This window comes from Zeugodacus cucurbitae, chromosome 4, assembly GCF_028554725.1.
Source record: "Zeugodacus cucurbitae isolate PBARC_wt_2022May chromosome 4, idZeuCucr1.2, whole genome shotgun sequence".
In the NCBI taxonomy this organism is placed as follows: Eukaryota; Metazoa; Arthropoda; class Insecta; order Diptera; family Tephritidae; genus Zeugodacus; species Zeugodacus cucurbitae.
In genome coordinates this window covers 62,928,767-62,947,133 of record NC_071669.1, presented here as the reverse complement: position 1 = coordinate 62,947,133, position 18,367 = coordinate 62,928,767, and the positions used below count along the sequence as shown (strand labels likewise).

Here is an 18,367-nt window from a genome sequence, read left to right as displayed (position 1 = left end):
TTGGTGCAGTTTAGTCATATTGAAAGGAATGAGGCTTATGAAGCATCATGGCTTTAATGTATTGGTGGGCTACGTGTAGGTATTGTTGAAGCTAAAGTTGCCAAGGCTTTTCTTAATCTTTGGCAATCTTCGATAAGCGCAGTCATAATCTATAACTTGTAAAAACTTCCGTGGAATGCGGGAACGAAATATTTATTTTATACTATACGTATTCATAGCTCGAAATAATTAATATAGTTTAGCAGAATATTGAACAAAAGAGCATATTTCATAGTTGGCTCAATCTTGGCTCCGATGACGATATTGATTACCCTCTTCACAGCCAGTCTTATTCTATTGCAAAGTCGAGGTTGATTTATGTTTCGCAGATGATAACAACTCACACTACTTTTAATTGCAAGTGTGTGGGGATAATTCAGGCAATATTAAGTAGTCTGTGGGACATACTGGTTTGTAGCTGTGTCAACTCTCCTGGAATAAAATCCTAAATTGTCGTATTGAGATCATCCACAACTTTGTTTTTTTACCACCAAAATAGGTCATTCAATCAGCCAGTTATGGTTATTATATTGTGGTTTCATGTCAGGAAAAGCTCCTCTTTATAGTCCATGAAGTGACAGAAATCTGTTGGAAATTTTATTAATCCGCCGAGGTGTCGACTGCCATTTCCTACCATTTCTAGCTGCTTCTACAGTTGCAGCTTTATATTGTTGCAAAAACACTCGTATGTAAACATTATTATTAATCCGTCGAGGTGTCAACTGCCATTTCCTACCATTTCCTACCATTTCCAACCGCTTCTACAATTGCAGTTTGATATTGTTGCAAAAACACTCGTATGTTAGTTGTTAATTGGCAATTCTTTATGTGTCGCCACATAATATGATATATGATTTTTGGCATGCGATTAGTTTGTCAGAAACAGTTGATCCAGGAATAACTGGAAGAGTCTGGCGCAAATCACCCGCCAACAGAATTATTATCTTTTATTTATTTATTTTTTTTTTTTGTTAATGTTTTGTGCTTCTCAAGACAGCTAGCAACTCCAAGAAATTTGTGGAATGGGTCTGTGATGACGGTATTAAACGTATTATGGATCCCTCTTTGTTGATACAAACCCAAACGTGGAATGAAAATTTCTCTCATTTTCTAAAATGTGATAGACTGAAGGAGGTATAGTTAGTGCGACCATATAACCTTTAAAAGTCACATTAAGCGCTGACATTCTAGAAGGATTACTACTCCTTATAGACTATGTGACCGCACTTCATCTGATATTGCGAAGGACAAAAAGTGTTATATGTGTGATCTACCAGACTAATCCAACCAAATCTAGATTTCCAAAATTAATAAAGGATACAAGGTACAACTTTAACATACATCAGAAATATATATATACCGTAACAAATTCAAACTCAGAACCTTACGAACTTTGAAAAGCGAAATAAATCCACAAGTGTTTGGATAGCTCAACAGTCATGTGTTTTTTATTGAAATTTCAATCAGAATTTTGAAAACATCAAACATGCACTTTTTCCTATTTAATAAGATATTTGAAATCACCAAAAGAGTGGGGAAGAAGATAAAACTGCCGGCTTATGCTAAATGGTGGCCTTATTAAATTGACGATGGCGCTGGAATCTCACCAGCTTTTCATGAAAAGCTAACTGAACACTTTAGATAATTAAGATTAAGATACAATTTTGAACGCTTTTTAAAGTAATGCTATTCAAATGCAGGAAAAATTTAGTGTAAGAATATGAAATTATGAATCAATAATTCTCTTGGTGAATAATCTTATATCATCTCAAAATGTAAAGTCATTGAAATATAAATTCTAACATATATTTCGTTTTATGTCATGGACATTTTTTTGTGGATAATTTAAAAGTGTTATAAGCTAGTTTGATCATCTATAACGTTCTTAGTGTGTCAAGTGTCACTCTGTTACCTGCCACATCTGCAGAACAACTGATATTGCTACGCGTCACTTTTCTACCTGAGATGACCTTTTTCCGGAGTAATTTGTGACTTATCTCAGAGCTTCTATGTTCTATTGTTTTTCAATTGTATAGTTCTCGCCATAATTGATTTAAGAACAATCGACTTTTTAACTTCTATATCACTTTCGAATGCTATAATCCTTTTTCCTGACCTCGATTTTTTGACAAGGCATTCGACGTTATTTTGACATCATCAAACTCTTTGGAGCAGAGATGTGCCTCTTAGCATATAAATACGAAATCGTTCAGAGCAAAAGTCATCAGTCATTTTTAGACATCCGTACAGAATAGCACTTGAAATTCTACTTTACTTCGTATAAACTTCACACTCTCAACAATCATCCACAATGGCCCAAAATCTGGAATCCAACTTCTCCATCAGAAATTTGTTGGCAGGCCCAGATGGCACCAACCCAGCGCTGACACCACCACCATCCGATGGGTCTCTATCGCCCAACATTTCCATGTCGTCGAATGAAGATAATAATGGAAGTCGCCCGAACTTGACTTATAGTGCGTTGGTGACAATGGCGATACGAAGCAGTCCTGAAGGCAAACTGACGTTGAATGCAATACAAAATTGGATCAGTGATAACTTTCCCTTTTACCGAAAGGATGAGCAAGGCTGGCAGAACCAGATCAGACAGACACTAAGCACGAACTCATGCTTCCTTAAGGTGCCACGTGCTTTGGACGACCCTGGACGTGGAAACTATTGGGCGTTGAGTTCTGAATTACCAGCAGTTCGTACTGCCAGTGTGGGAAATGGAAGTGCGATCGGAGCATTGATAAATGGTGTACCACATCATCAGGCTCCAAATGCGGTTTACTTCCCCACGCCCCACGAGGTACAAGAAGCTCACCAGATCCAGTTAGTACAGGCGCTACATGAGCAGCATGCTTGGTATCAGTATCATCTCCAACAAACACAACTATTGCAGCAACAATTGTTTATACTGCAACAACAACAGGCTCAGCAGCACTATCAGGACGTATACCAGAAACTAATGTTCCATCAACAACAAGTCGAGTTTCTGACTTCGCAGCAAATATCCACATAAGAAATTTATATTAAGTAGTTCACACTATAAAAGACATTCGTTAGTTAGTAAGTAAGATAGAGTAACTAATGAAAGCCAGTATTGATTGTGGTATCGAAAATATTTTCTGTTAAAAAATAATTAAATAAAAATGCAAGAAAAATAAAAAAGTTTTCATTATTAAACTTTTGTTCTTGAAACGCGAATAGAAATTTATGAAAGCGATAACAAAAATGTATGGTGAAGATTGTATAGTAGTTCTGCTTAACAACCACTGTACTTTCCATATAACAAAAATCTTTATAATATACAATATATATTATATAAAAGAAAGTCGTGTTCGTTACTCCATTCATAACTGAAGGACGGTTCAGCCGTTTTGACTTAAATTTGGTTTGGTGGTAGTTTAAGACCGGCAACAGAATACTTTTTATTACATTACCATGACGTGAGTAAACTGTGAAAAAAAGAACGCAACAAACATTCCATATAAAAACATTCTCATAAAAATGAAAACGAAAAAATGCTGATAGCAAAACGAAAAAATTTTCAGTCATCACCAAAAATTAAATTTAGTAGTACAAATTATTGTACCCCTGTTGAATGATCAACAAAAATAAGTGTGTCATACACTAATTGATGAAGAAAATGGTAGCAAAGATTACATGATACGAAACCCTCTTATTTTTCCTCAAACCGACCCTCCCCTGATCTCATATTTTCAGTTGGTAGCAATGCGAGTTGAAGAAATTTTTGACAGCTCATGTCAGAAAAGGTGGGATGCCATAAGTAATACCGTTAGGAAATGCACTGATAATATTAAATTTTATGAAACTACTATTTTGCTATTCTTTGTTATAAATCACATATATTTGTATTTAATATATATTTTATGTTAATAAATTAATATATTTTGTTGCATGAATGTATAAAAAATCACGTTTTTATCTTCTTACTTATTTATACTTAGTATATAAGAATATCTAAGGTAGTATATAAATGATATAGGCCTACTGGAGAAAGGAGCATTTAAAAATGATGTCTAAAATGTAAAATTCCCAAAAGTGATTTCTAAAATGGCTAATCTAATTTTTTCGGTAGTGGCATCATTGTCCAATGTTATAAAAATGTGGATTTTGACAGAGCTCTCTCAGAACAAAAAGTTTCGTAGCATGTCATCTTCGATGATGGTTTATATTTTCTGGATGTCCTTGGTAGAACTGAAAACACATTCCTAATGCCATTAGTTTTAGCCACTATTCGTGAAAGATCCAACATTGTGGTTGCAGTTGCTTCTTCTAGAATAGAGGGCACATTGGGCAAAGGATTGCGTACGGCTCATTCAAGACTAAAACAGTTAACATCTGCAAAATGTCGAAAATCATATGGAACGAATGGACAATGGCGCATAGACTTGCATTGGACCTACCAATCTGACGTTTGAGTTTAAACGACTTAAATTTCAGAGTCGTCTTGCATTCGCTATAAATATTAACGGATTATATACAGTTAGGAGGTCGAAAAAAAGGCATTGTTCAAGAATTTTTTCTCAGCAAACTATTTGGTTTATTGATTTGAAACTTGGCAGGTATATTATGACTACCTTAATCTATATTCACATATTTTTTATTGCTGAAAATAATTATCGTGAACGTTGATATTGCCAACTTTTCAGAGTTCCGCAAAAAAGGCCTCTTGCGGTGAGCACGATATCTCTGGACTGGATCATCTAAAATGCAAAAACCAAATAAATTTCATTAATATAATAAATAATCTAGTGATTGATTGAAGGAATTAGCCAAAAAAATGTTTGACAAAATGGCGGCTACTCAAAGCAATAGTTTCGATTTTCGACCAAAATTCGGGTCTTTAATTGTTTATAAAAATAAGAAATTTTCATCGGATGGGGAAATCCTTCGATTAATTACTAAAAGAAATATAGTTAAGAAGCTTGTGTAAAAATTTCAGACCGATCGTTTCAGCCGTTTCTGAGAAATTTTGCTCAACGACTTTGAAAACACCGTTTCGAGAAAAACGAGTTTAAAGTTTTGAGAGCACTTTACATGTCGTCGGCGCGCCTTCACTAATGTGTCTTCGAAAATATTCATCGGATGAAATTTTGTGTGCGTGTACTCAGATATATATATATATATATTTTGAAAATCCTAACCTTAAATAACCCCTTAACAAATGAAAACGCCAAACCTTGAAAGTTGATAATAAAACGAAAAATGTCGTCTATCACAACGTGATTGACTGGAAAGTGCAACCTATGCTCAAAAATAAATAACGAATGGAGAATAAATAAAAACTGTATTTGTATATTATTTTAATAAAACAATTAACTCAATAAAACCAAAAATCTCCACATTTATTGCCTCTAAGGCGGAAGAAAGTTCTCCGCTGGGCCAGCTAGTAAATTTATAAATTAAGCACCAGTGAAGAAATCGGAACAAAACTTTGCACAAATATTGCATTTCTAGTGTGATATCGTTTCTCCAAAAATCACAAAAGTCCGACTAAAACTTTTCAAGACCACTCATATCGAACATGAGGACCTCAGTGCTAGTGACCAATTTTTTACCGCAAATATCGGTAACTCTCTGAGATATCCTGAAGAACTTCAAGGGAGATATGTCTTTTAACGGATCGCCTCCGTGCAGAAAATTTTGCAAAATCAGGTCAATACTTCCTCTGGCCCCATACACCTCGTATACTTTAAATAAACATTTGGTTAACCTACCTAAATTCAGTAACCCTTAACCATGAAGGGTTACTTAAGAGGAATATTTCGATTTTTAAATTGATTGAATTCTTAAACGATACTTGTGAGAATTTTGGAGAAATGATATCTCGAGGTCTACTTGCCGGCATTAAAATTAATTAATTCTCAACGAAAGCTCATGAATAACTCTCACGGAATAAAATGTATTGATCTTAATTATCAGGTCCAATCAAAAAAAAAATTAGGAACCCCTTTTAGGCACGATCATCTTCATTTAAACGAGCACCACTTCCATTTCATCAAATAATAATTTATTTATTAATGCAAAATTTTATAATATAAATAGTGACGTATGAATCACTTACAGATTGAATTGATCTACAATATTTTGCTTAACTACTCATCTTCATTGAAACGAATTCGGTTCAGACATGGGGTAATGTGTGGCAGACAAAAAAGCGCACTGTTGTTGATGGAAAGTTATCTTCCTATAGATCTCTTCACACTGTTGCTGATATTGCTGTTGTTGTAGAGTGACCAATTGTTGTTGCAACAGTTTCGTTTGTTGCTGGTGATGCAAGAACCATGCGTGCTGTTCTAGCAGCGCATGTTCCATCATCATTTGTTGCGTCCGCTCAATTTCTTGTGGAGTTGGAAAATATCTAGCCGTTGACATTTGTGGATGTGGTACTCCCTGTGCCATTGCTTGATTAACGTTATATTTCGATTCAAATGCGTTTGTGACGACTTGCGCTTGTCCAGGTGACGCACTCTTCTTGATAGACTCAACTTCTGGGTTCACGGTCCAGTAATTTCCGCGTCCCGGATCGCTTGGTGGACGTGGTATCTTCATGAAACAGGAATTTGTAGTGAGCGTATGACGAATCTGGCACTGCCAGCCGCGTTGATCTTTTCGATAGTACGGAAAATTGTCCATGATCCACTGTTGGATGCTACTCAATGTTAGTTTCTGCTTCGTATGGCCATCGTCACCAACGCGGAGTAGGTGTAATTCGGTCTTATGTCGATTGGCTTGTTGTCTTCATCGTTCGAGAGTATGCTGCTTATGGAAAAGTTCGACTCGAATATTGGTGACATTTTTCTGAAGAAGATGAACTATGGACTTGTTTCGAGAGATAGATGTTGAAGATGTTTGTGCTGAAGAAGTGAGCTTGTTTCTCAGTGTGTTGTATGAGATGCAAATGCTGTCTGCTGACGAATCCTTTCGAATCCTTGGTATTTATATCATCAAAGTCAGGTAGTCACTGTGACTCAATATTCGTCTTATTTTGGCTGAGAGTTATTGAGTTTTTTGTTTTAAAGTCAAGTTAATATCAAAACCAAATTATAAAATCAAGGTTAAACCAAGGGTTATAATCTGGTACACCAGTAATTATATCAGCAATACAGCGATGTAGAATTTAAACCAACCAAGGACAGGAGATGGAACTGAAATTCCTAAGAAATGTCTACTGTCCCTTAGGTTCTTTTGTTAAAATAACTAAAGAAAAAATTAACGAAAAAATGAGATCAGTTTTTAAACAATACAATTAAACAATACAACAACAATAAGTAATGAAAGCAACGCTTTGAAAAGTAAAATGCTTTCCACGAAAGGGATTATATGGAACATGCACATGTGGTAAGCATCTATCGACTACCTGAGCTCTTGATCTGCTTCGGTAGGCTTAACTTTCATTATGTAACAGTTGTGTCAGTTTCATACCTGCTAACATCGCTTGACCATTAAAAAAGTTAGAGGCTTAAAGAACAATAGATTCTCCGCTGACCTTGATCACATTATTTTCCTGTGTTGACTTCTTTCCGCTGTAATTGATAGCTTTGAGAACAGTTGTTCTCTTTCATGATCTTTATTTCGTGACTTAGCATCGTTGGTTAAATAAATCGAAGTTACAGCGATGCATATCGGCTCTCAAGCAGGATAATGGACTTTAAAACCGACCTTTGTGGCAAGTACAGCTTTTCTTTGTTTCAAAACATCTTATGGAGATTGTGAAGCCATGTCATGACTTCCAGTCGCTTGGAGATAATTATGTTCGATGCATCTAAAGAGAGCAAGCTACAGAAGTGTTCCAAGAAATTAGTTTGAGGCCGTATAAAATGTTCTTCAAGGTAAGAAAGGGGAAATATGCATCAATAATTCTCTTGGAAAATAATCTTATATCATCTCAAAATATAAAGTCATTGAAATATGAATTTTAACCTATATTTCGTTTTATGTCTTTGGCATTTTTTGTGAAAAATTAAGTCTTTAAAGCTATTATAGTTTGATCCTATATTACACTCTCAGCTTAACGCGAATTTCCCCTATGTTCAAGCCAGAGTCACTCTCTTACCTGCCACATCTGCAGAACAGCTGATATTGCTACGCGTCATTTTTCTACCTGAGATGACCTTTTTCCGGAATGATGTGTGGCTTATCTTAGAGCTTCTATGTTTTATTGTTTAAAACTCTATTGTTCTCGCCATAATTGACTTAATAACAATAGACTTTCTAACTTCTATATCACTTTCGAATGCTATAATCCTTTTTCCTGATTGATTTTTTTACAACGGATTCGACGTTAGTTTGACATCATCAAACTCTTTGGAGCAGAGACGTGACGTTTAGCATATAAATACGAAAACGTTCACAGCGAAAGTCAGCAGTCATTTTTATACATCCGCACAGAATATCACTAGAAACTCTTCTATACTTCGTATATTCATCACATTCTAAATAATAGTCCACAATGGCCCAACATCTGAATTCAAGCTTCTCCATCCGAAATTTGTTGGCAGGTCCTGATGGTACCAATCCAGCGCTGACACCACCACCATCCGATGGGTCTTTATCGCGCAATACCTCCATGTCGTCGAACGAAGAGAATCATATAAGTCGACCGAACTTGACTTATAGTGCGTTGGTGACAATGGCGATACGAAGCAGTCCTGAAGGCAAACTGACGTTGAATGCAATACAAAATTGGATCAGTGATAACTTTCCCTTTTTCCGAAAGGATGAGCAAGGTTGGCAGAACCAAATACGGCAGACGCTAAACACAAACTCATGTTTCCTTAAGATACCACGTGCTTTGGATGATCCTGGACGTGGAAACTATTGGGGCATGAGTCCAGATTTAGCAGCAGTTGCTTCTGTTAGTGTGGGTAACGGAGCTTCACTTGGTTCCTTAGTCAACGGTGTAGCACACCCCACAGCCCCAAACGCGGTATATTTCCCCACACCACAAGAAATAGGGGAAACTCAGCGAGCAATGCTGATGCAGGCGATACAGGAACAGCAAGCATGGTTTTCGTACCACCAACAACAGGCGCATATATTACAGCAACAATGGGTACAACTGCAGCAGCAACAACTTCAGCACCAATATGCAGAAATATACCAAAGACTTGTCTTCCACCAACAGCAGATGGCGTCTTTTACTGGACAGCAAGTTCTTTCCTAATTTTAACTGGTTATTAAAAGTATGTGATATTAGGTGTATTCTTATAATATCTAGTGTGAAAAGATAATAAAATATGAAAAATTAAAATTGAAAAAATATCGATTTCTTTTGGTGCAGTGTAGTCATATTGAAAGGAATGAGGCTTATGAAGCATCATGGCTTTAATGTATTGGTGGGCTACGTGTAGGTATTGTTGAAGCTAAAGTTGCCAAGGCTTTTCTTAATCTTTGGCAATCTTCGAATAAAGCGCAGTCATAATCTATAACTTGTAAAAACTTCCGTGGAATGCGGGAACGAAATATTTATTTTATACTATACGTATTCATAGCTCGAAATAATTAATATAGTTTAGCAGAATATTGAACAAATGAGCATATTTCATAGTTGGCTCAATCTTGGCTCCGATGACGATATTGAATTCACAGAGAGTCTTATTCTATTGCAAAGTCGAGGTTGATTTATGTTTCGCAGATGATAACAACTCACACTACTTTTAATTGCAAGTGTGTGGGGATAATTCAGGCAATATTAAGTAGTCTGTGGGACATACTGGTTTGTAGCTGTGTCAACTCTCCTGGAATGAAATCCTAAATTGTCGTATTGAGATCATCCACAACTTTGTTTTTTTACCACCAAAATAGGTCATTCAATCAGCCAGTTATGGTTATTATATTGTGGTTTCATGTCAGGAAAAGCTCCTCTTTATAGTCCATGAAGTGACAGAAATCTGTTGGAAATTTTATTAATCCGCCGAGGTGTCAACTGCCATTTCCTACCATTTCTAGCTGCTTCTACAGTTGCAGCTTTATATTGTTGCAAAAACACTCGTATGTAAACATTATTATTAATCCGTCGAGGTGTCAACTGCCATTTCCTACCATTTCCAACCGCTTCTACAATTGCAGTTTGATATTGTTGCAAAAACACTCGTATGTTAGTTGTTAATTGGCAATTCTTTATGTGTCGCCACATAATATGATATATGATTTTTGGCATGCGATTAGTTTGTCAGAAACAGTTGATCCAGGAATAACTGGAAGAGTCTGGCGCAAATCACCCGCCAATAGAATTATTATCTTTTATTTTTTTTTTTATTTTTTTGTTAATGTTTTGTGCTTCTCAAGACAGCTAGCAACTCCAAGAAATTTGTGGAATGGGTCTGTGATGACGGTATTAAACGTATTATGGATCCCTCTTTGTTGATACAAACCCAAACGTGGAATGAAAATTTCTCTCATTTTCTAAAATGTGATAGACTGAAGGAGGTATAGTTAGTGCGACCATATAACCTTTAAAAGTCACATTAAGCGCTGACATTCTAGAAGGATTACTACTCCTTATAGACTATGTGACTATGTGGAATCTCACCAGCTTTTCATGAAAAGCTAACTGAACACTTTAGATAATTAAGATTAAGATACAATTTTGAACACTTTTTAAAGTAATGCAATTCAAATGCAGGAAAAATTTAGTGTAAGAATATGAAATTATGAATCAATAATTCTCTTGGTGAATAATCTTATATCATCTCAAAATGTAAAGTCATTGAAATATAAATTCTAACATATATTTCGTTTTATGTCATGGACATTTTTTTGTGGATAATTTAAAAGTGTTATAAGCTAGTTTGATCATCTATAACGTTCTTAGTGTGTCAAGTGTCACTCTGTTACCTGCCACATCTGCAGAACAACTGATATTGCTACGCGTCACTTTTCTACCTGAGATGACCTTTTTCCGGAGTAATTTGTGACTTATCTCAGAGCTTCTATGTTTTATTGTTTTTAAATTGTATAGTTCTCGCCATAATCGATTTAAAAACAATCGACTTTTTAACTTCTATATCACTTTCGAATGCTATAATCCTTTTTCCTGACCTTGATTTTTTGACAAGGCATTCGACGTTATTTTGACATCATCAAACTCTTTGGAGCAGAGATGTGCCTCTTAGCTTATAAATACGAAATCGTTCAGAGCGAAAGTCATCAGTCATTTTAGACATCCGTACAGAATAGCACTTGAAATTCTACTTTACTTCGTATAAACTTCACACTCTCAACAATCATCCACAATGGCCCAAACTCTTGAATCCAACTTCTCCATCAGAAATTTGTTGGCAGGCCCAGATGGCACCAACCCAGCGCTGACACCACCACCATCCGATGGGTCTCTATCGCCCAACATTTCCATGTCGTCGAATGAAGATAATAATGGAAGTCGACCGAACTTGACGTATAGTGCGTTGGTGTCTATGGCGATCCGAAGTAGTCCTGAGGGCAAGCTGACTTTGAATGCAATACAAAGTTGGATCAGTGATAACTTTCCCTTTTACCGAAAGGATGAGCAAGGCTGGCAGAACCAGATCAGACAGACACTCAGCACGAACTCATGCTTCCTTAAGGTGCCACGTGCTTTGGACGACCCTGGACGTGGAAACTATTGGGCGTTGAGTTCTGAATTACCAGCAGTTCGTACTGCCAGTGTGGGAAATGGAAGTGCGATCGGAGCATTGATAAATGGTGTACCACATCCTCAGGCTCCAAATGCGGTTTACTTCCCCACGCCCCACGAGGTACAAGGAGCTCACCAGATCCAGTTAGTACAGGCGCTACATGAGCAGCATTCTTGGTATCAGTATCATCTCCAACAAACACAACTATTGCAGCAACAATTGTTTATACTGTAACAACAACAGGCTCAGCAGCACTATCAGGACGTATACCAGAAACTAATGTTCCATCAACAACAAGTCGAGTTTCTGACTTCGCAGCAAATATCCGCATAAGATATTATATTTATATTAAGTAGTTCACACTATATAAGAATATCGTATGTATATAGACATTCGTTAGTTAGTAAGATAGAGTGACTTATTAAAGCCAGTATTGATTGTGATATCGAAAATAATTTCTGTTAAAAAAAAAATGATTAAATAAAAATATAAGAAAAATAAAAAAGTTTTCATTATTAAACTTTTGTTCTTGAAACGCGAATAGAAATTTATGAAAGCGATAACAAAAATGTATGGTGAAGATTGTATAGTAGTTCTGCTTAACAACCACTGTACTTTCCATATAACAAAAATCTTTATAATATACAATATATATTATATAAAAGAAAGTCGTGTTCGTTACTCCATTCATAACTGAAGGACGGCTGAACCGTTTTGACTTAAATTTGGTTTGGTGGTAGCTTAAGACCGGGGACAGAATACTTTTTATTACATTACCATGACGTGAGTAAACTGTGAAAAAAAAGCGCAACAAACATTCCATATAAAACAGAAATTTATTTTTCGAAACATCAGAGTAAGCGTTCATCTCATAAAAATGAAAACGAAAAAATGCTGATAGCAAAATGAAAAAATTTTCGGTGATGACTGAAATTAAATTTAGTAGTACAAATTAATGTACCCCTGTTGAATCATCAACAAAATAAGTGTGTCATACACTAATTAATGAAGAAAATGGTAGCAAAGATTACATGATACGAAACCCTCTTATTTTTCCTCAAACCGACCCACCCCTGATCTCATATTTTCAGTTGGTAGCAATGCGAGTTGAAGAAATTTTTGACAGCTCATGTCAGAAAAGGTGGGATGCCATAAGTAATACCGTTAGGAAATGCACTGATAATATTAAATTTTATGAAACTACTATTTTGCTATTCTTTGTTATAAATCACATATATTTGTATTTAATATATATTTTATGTTAATAAATTAATATATTTTGTTGCATGAATGTATAAAAAATCACGTTTTTATCTTCTTACTTATTTATACTTAGTATATAAGTATATCTAAGGTAGTATATAAATGATATAGGCCTACTGGAGAAAGGAGCATTTAAAAATAATGTCTAAAATGTAAAATTCCCAAAAGTGATTTCTAAAATGGCCCATCTAATTTTTTCGGTAGTGGCATCATTGTCCAATGTTATAAAAATGTGGATTTTGACAGAGCTCTTTCCGAACAAAAAGTTTCGTAGCATGTCATCTTCGATGATGGTTTATATTTTCTGGATGTCCTTGGTAGAACTGAAAACACATTCCTAATGCCATTAGTTTTAGCCACTATTCGTGAAAGATCCAACATTGTGGTTGCAGTTGCTTCTTCTAGAATAGAGGGCACATTGGGCAAAGGATTGCGACGGCTCATTCAAGACTAAAACAGTTAACATCTTCAAAATGTCGAAAATCATATGGAACGAATGCACAATGGCGCATAGACTTGCATTGGACCTACCAATCTGACGTTTGAGTTTAAACGACTTAAATTTCCGAGTCGTCTTGCATTCGCTATAAATATTAAGGGATTATATACAGTTAGGAGGTCGAAAAAAAGGCATTGTTCAAGAATTTTTTCTCAGCAAACTATTTGGTTTATTGATTTGAAACTTGGCAGGTATATTATGACTACCTTAATCTATATTCACATATTTTTTATTGCCAAAAATAACTATCGTGAACGTTGATATTGCCAATTTTGCAGAGGTCCGCAAAAAGAGGCCTCTTGCGGTGAGCACGATATCTCTGGACTGGATCATCTAAAATGCAAAAACCAAATAAATTTCATTAATATAATAAATAATCTAGTGATTGATTGAAGGAATTAGCCAAAAAAATGTTTGACAAAATGGCGGCTACTCAAAGCAATAGTTTCGATTTTCGACCAAAATTCGGGTCTTTAATTGTTTATAAAAATAAGAAATTTTCATCGGATGGGGAAATCCTTCGATTAATTACTAAAAGAAATATAGTTAAGAAGCTTGTGTAAAAATTTCAGACCGATCGTTTCAGCCGTTTCTGAGAAATTTTGCTCACCGACTTTGGAAACACCGTTTCGAGAAAAACGAGTTTAAAGTTTTGAGAGCACTTTACATGTCGTCGGCGCGACTTCACTAACGTGTCTTCGAAAATATTCATCGGATGAAATTTTGTGTGCGTGTACTCAGATATATATATATATATATATTTTGAAAATCCTAACCTTAAATAACCCCTTAACAAATGAAAACGCCAAACCTTGAAAGTTGATAATAAAACGAAAAATGTCGTCTATCACAACGTGATTGACTGGAAAGTGCAACCTATGCTCAAAAATAAATAACGAATGGAGAATAAATAAAAACTGTATTTGTATATTATTTTAATAAACAAATTAACTCAATAAAACCAAAAATCTCCACATTTATTGCCTCTAAGGCGGAAGAAAGTTCTCCGCTGGGCCAGCTAGTAAATTTATAAATTAAGCACCAGTGAAGAAATCGGAACAAAACTTGCAAACTTTTCAAGACCACTCATATCGAACATGAGGACCTCAGTGCTAGTGACCAATTTTTTACCGCAAATATCGGTAACTCTCTGAGATATCCTGAAGAACTTCAAGGGAGATATGTCTTTTAACGGATCGCCTCCGTGCAGAAAATTTTGCAAAATCAGGTCAATACTTCCTCTGGCCCCATACACCTCATATACTTTAAATAAACATTTGGTTAACCTACCTAAATTCAGTAACCCTTAACCATGAAGGGTTACTTAAGAGGAATATTTCGATTTTTAAATTGATTGAATTCTTAAACGATACTTGTGAGAATTTTGGAGAAATGATATCTCGAGGTCTACTTGCCGGCATTAAAATTAATTAATTCTCAACGAAAGCTCATGAATAACTCTCACGGAATAAAATGTATAAATCTTAATTATCAGGTCCAATCAAAAAAAAAATTAGGAACCCCTTTTAGGCACGATCATCTTCATTGAAACGAGCACCACTTCCATTTCATCAAATACTAATTTATTTATTAATGCAAAATTTTATAATATAAATAGTGACGTATGAATCACTTACAGATTGAATTGATCTACAATATTTTGCTTAACTACTAGTACATCTCACGAATTCGGTTCAGACATGGGGTAATGTGTGGCAGACAAAAAAGCGCACTGTTGTTGATGGAAAGTTATCTTCCTATAGATCTCTTCACACTGTTGCTGATATTGCTGTTGTTGTAGAGTGACCAATTGTTGTTGCAACAGCTTCGTTTGTTGCTGGTGATGCAAGAACCATGCGTGCTGTTCTAGCAGCGCATGTTCCATCATCATTTGTTGCGTCCGCTAAATTTCTTGTGGAGTTGGAAAATATCTAGCCGTTGGCATTTGTGGATGTGGTACTCCCTGTGCCATTGCTTGATTAACGTTGTATTTCGATTCAAATGCGTTTGTGACGACTTGCGCTTGTCCAGGTGACGCACTCTTCTTGATAGACTCAACTTCTGGGTTCACGGTCCAGTAATTTCCGCGTCCCGGATCGCTTGGTGGACGTGGTATCTTCATGAAACAGGAATTTGTAGTGAGCGTATGACGAATCTGGCACTGCCAGCCGCGTTGATCTTTTCGATAGTACGGAAAATTGTCCACGATCCACTGTTGGATGCTACTCAATGTTAGTTTCTGCTCCGGGCTGCTTCGTATGGCCATCGTCACCAACGCGGAGTAGGTGTAATTCGGTCTTATGTCGATTGGCTTGTTGTCTTCATCGTTCGAGAGTATGCTGCGTATGGAAAAGTTCGACTCGAATATTGGTGACATTTTTCTGAAGAAGATGAACTATGGACTTGTTTCGAGGGATAGATGTTGAAGATGTTTGTGCTGAAAAAGTGAACTTGTTTTTCAGTGTGTTGTATGAGATGTAAATGCTGTCTGCTGACGAATCCTTTCAAGTCTTTGGTATTTATATCATCGAAACAGGGAGTCACTGTGACTCAATATTCGTCTTATTTTGGCTGAGAGTTATTGAGTTTTTTGTTTTAAAGTCAAGTTAATATCAAAACCAAATTATAAAATCAAGGTTAAACCAAGGGTTATAATCTGGTACACGAGTAATTATTTCAGCAATACAGCGATGTAAAATTTAAACCAACCAAGGACAGAAGATAGAACTAACATTCCTAAGAAATGTCCACTGTCCTTTAGGTTCTTTTGTTAAAAGATTAACAATTAACGAAAAAATAAGATCAGTTTTTAAAGTTTAAAATGCTTTCCCCGAAAAGGATTATATGGAACATGCAGAAGTGGTAAGCATCTATCAACTGCCTGAGCTCTTGAGCTGCTTCGGTAAGCTTAACTTTCATTATGTAATACTGGTGTCAGTTTCATACCTGCTTGCATCGCTTGACCAATGAAAAAGTTAGAGGCTTAGAAAACAATAGATTCTTTGCCTCTGTAGCGCTAGTCAAAAGACAATCGCGTAGTGACCTTGATCACATTGTTATTCGGTGTTGACTTTTTGCCGCTGTAATTGCTGGCTTTTGAGTATATTTTAAAGTAATGCAATGAACAAGTATTTCAAATACAGTAAGAAATTAGTGTAAGAAAGTGAAATTATGAATCAATAATTTTCTTCATTAATAATCTTATATCATCTCAAAATATAAAGTCATTGAAATATAAATTCTAACCTATATTTCGTCTTGCCAATGAAATTTTTTGTTGATAATTTAAAAGTGTTAAAAGCTAGTTTGATCCTCTATAACATTCTTAGCGTGTCAAGTGTCACTCTGTTACCTGCCACATCTGCAGAACAGCTGATATTGCTACGCGTCATTTTCCTACCTGTGATGACCTTTTTCCGGTGTAATTTGTGACTTATCTCAGAGCTTCTATTTTCTATTGTTTAAAATTCCATTGTTCTCGCCATACTTGACTTAAGGACAATAGACTTTTTGACTTATTTTATATCGTTTATGACAGCTATAATCCTTTTTCTGACCTTGATTTTTTGACAAGGCATTCGACGTTAGTTTGACATCATCAAACTCTTTGGAGCAGAGACGTGACTCTTAGCATATAATTACGAAATCGTTCAAAGCGAAAGTCATCAGTCATTTTTAGACATCCGCACAGAATATCACTAGAAATTCTACTTTACTTCGTATAAACTTCACATTTTAAACAGTTATTTACAATGGCCCATCATCTGCAATCGAGCTTCTCCATCCGAAATTTGTTGGCATGCCCAGATGGCACCAACCCAGCGCTGACACCACCACCATCCGATGGGTCTTTATCGCCCAATACCTCCATGTCGTCGAATGAAGAGAATCATGGAAGTCGACCGAACTTGACGTACAGTGCGTTGGTGACAATGGCGATACGAAGCAGTCCTGAAGGCAAACTGACGTTGAATGCAATACAAAGTTGGATTAGTGATAATTTTCCCTTTTACCGAAAGGATGAGAAAGGTTGGCAGAACCAAATAAGGCAGACGCTGAGCACAAACTCATGTTTCCTTAAGATACCACGTGCTTTGGATGATCCTGGACGTGGAAACTATTGGGGCATGAGTCCAGATTTAGCAGCAGTTGCTTCTGTTAGTGTAGGTAACGGAGCTTCACTTGGTGCCTTAGTCAACGGTGTAGCACACCCCACAGCCCCAAACGCGGTATATTTCCCCACACCACAAGAAATAGGGGAAACTCAGCGAGCAATGCTGATGCAGGCGATGCAGGAACAGCATGCATGGTTTTCGTACCACCAACAACAGGCGCATATATTACAGCAACAATGGGTACAACTGCAGCAGCAACAACTTCAGCACCAATATGCAGAAATATACCAAAGACTTGTCTTCCACCAACAGTAGATGGCGTCTTTTACTGGACAGCAAGTTCTTTCCTAATTTTAACTGGTTATTAAAAGTATGTGATATTAGTTGTATTCTTATAATATCTAGTGTGAAAAGATAATAAAATATGAAAAATTAAAATTGAAAAAATATCGATTTCTTTTGGTGCAGTGTAGTCATATTGAAAGGAATGAGGCTTATGAAGCATCATGGCTTTAATGTATTGGTGGGCTACGTGTAGGTATTGTTGAAGCTAAAGTTGCCAAGGCTTTTCTTAATCTTTGGCAATCTTCGTTAAAGCGCAGTCATAATCTATAACTTGTAAAAACTTCCGTGGAATGCGGGAACGAAATATTTATTTTATACTATACGTATTCATAGCTCGAAATAATTAATATAGTTTAGCAGAATATTGAACAAATGAGCATATTTCATAGTTGGCTCAATCTTGGCTCCGATGACGATATTGATTACCCTCTTCACAGCCAGTCTTATTCTATTGCAAA

At 36.1% G+C, this 18,367-nt stretch overlaps 6 protein-coding genes across 6 annotated transcripts; 4 read left to right on the top strand and 2 right to left on the bottom strand.

Moving 5' to 3' along the window:
- Nucleotides 1-2,350: 2,350 nt before the first annotated feature.
- LOC128921756 (forkhead box protein I3-like) lies at nt 2,351-3,064 on the top strand. The gene is made up of 2 exons (XM_054229920.1): nt 2,351-2,851; nt 2,975-3,064. Exons 1-2 carry the CDS (start codon nt 2,351-2,353, stop codon nt 3,062-3,064), a joined length of 591 nt encoding a protein of 196 aa, XP_054085895.1.
- A 3,110-nt stretch (nt 3,065-6,174) lies between these two features.
- On the bottom strand, nt 6,175-6,705 carry LOC128921755 (forkhead box protein D1-like). Its single transcript, XM_054229919.1, has one exon. The coding sequence runs from the start codon at nt 6,703-6,705 to the stop codon at nt 6,175-6,177; it is 531 nt and encodes a 176-aa protein (XP_054085894.1).
- Nucleotides 6,706-8,521: 1,816 nt separating this feature from the next.
- On the top strand, nt 8,522-9,235 carry LOC128921754 (fork head domain transcription factor slp1-like). The gene has a single exon (XM_054229918.1). The coding sequence runs from the start codon at nt 8,522-8,524 to the stop codon at nt 9,233-9,235; it is 714 nt and encodes a 237-aa protein (XP_054085893.1).
- Nucleotides 9,236-11,306: 2,071 nt separating this feature from the next.
- On the top strand, nt 11,307-11,921 carry LOC128921753 (forkhead box protein I3-like). Its single transcript, XM_054229917.1, has one exon. The coding sequence runs from the start codon at nt 11,307-11,309 to the stop codon at nt 11,919-11,921; it is 615 nt and encodes a 204-aa protein (XP_054085892.1).
- A 3,431-nt stretch (nt 11,922-15,352) lies between these two features.
- Nucleotides 15,353-15,826, bottom strand: LOC128921752 (forkhead box protein I2-like). Its single transcript, XM_054229916.1, has one exon. It carries the CDS (start codon nt 15,824-15,826, stop codon nt 15,353-15,355), a length of 474 nt encoding a protein of 157 aa, XP_054085891.1.
- A 1,375-nt stretch (nt 15,827-17,201) lies between these two features.
- On the top strand, nt 17,202-17,879 carry LOC128921751 (fork head domain transcription factor slp1-like). The gene has a single exon (XM_054229915.1). It carries the CDS (start codon nt 17,202-17,204, stop codon nt 17,877-17,879), a length of 678 nt encoding a protein of 225 aa, XP_054085890.1.
- Nucleotides 17,880-18,367: the final 488 nt, after the last annotated feature.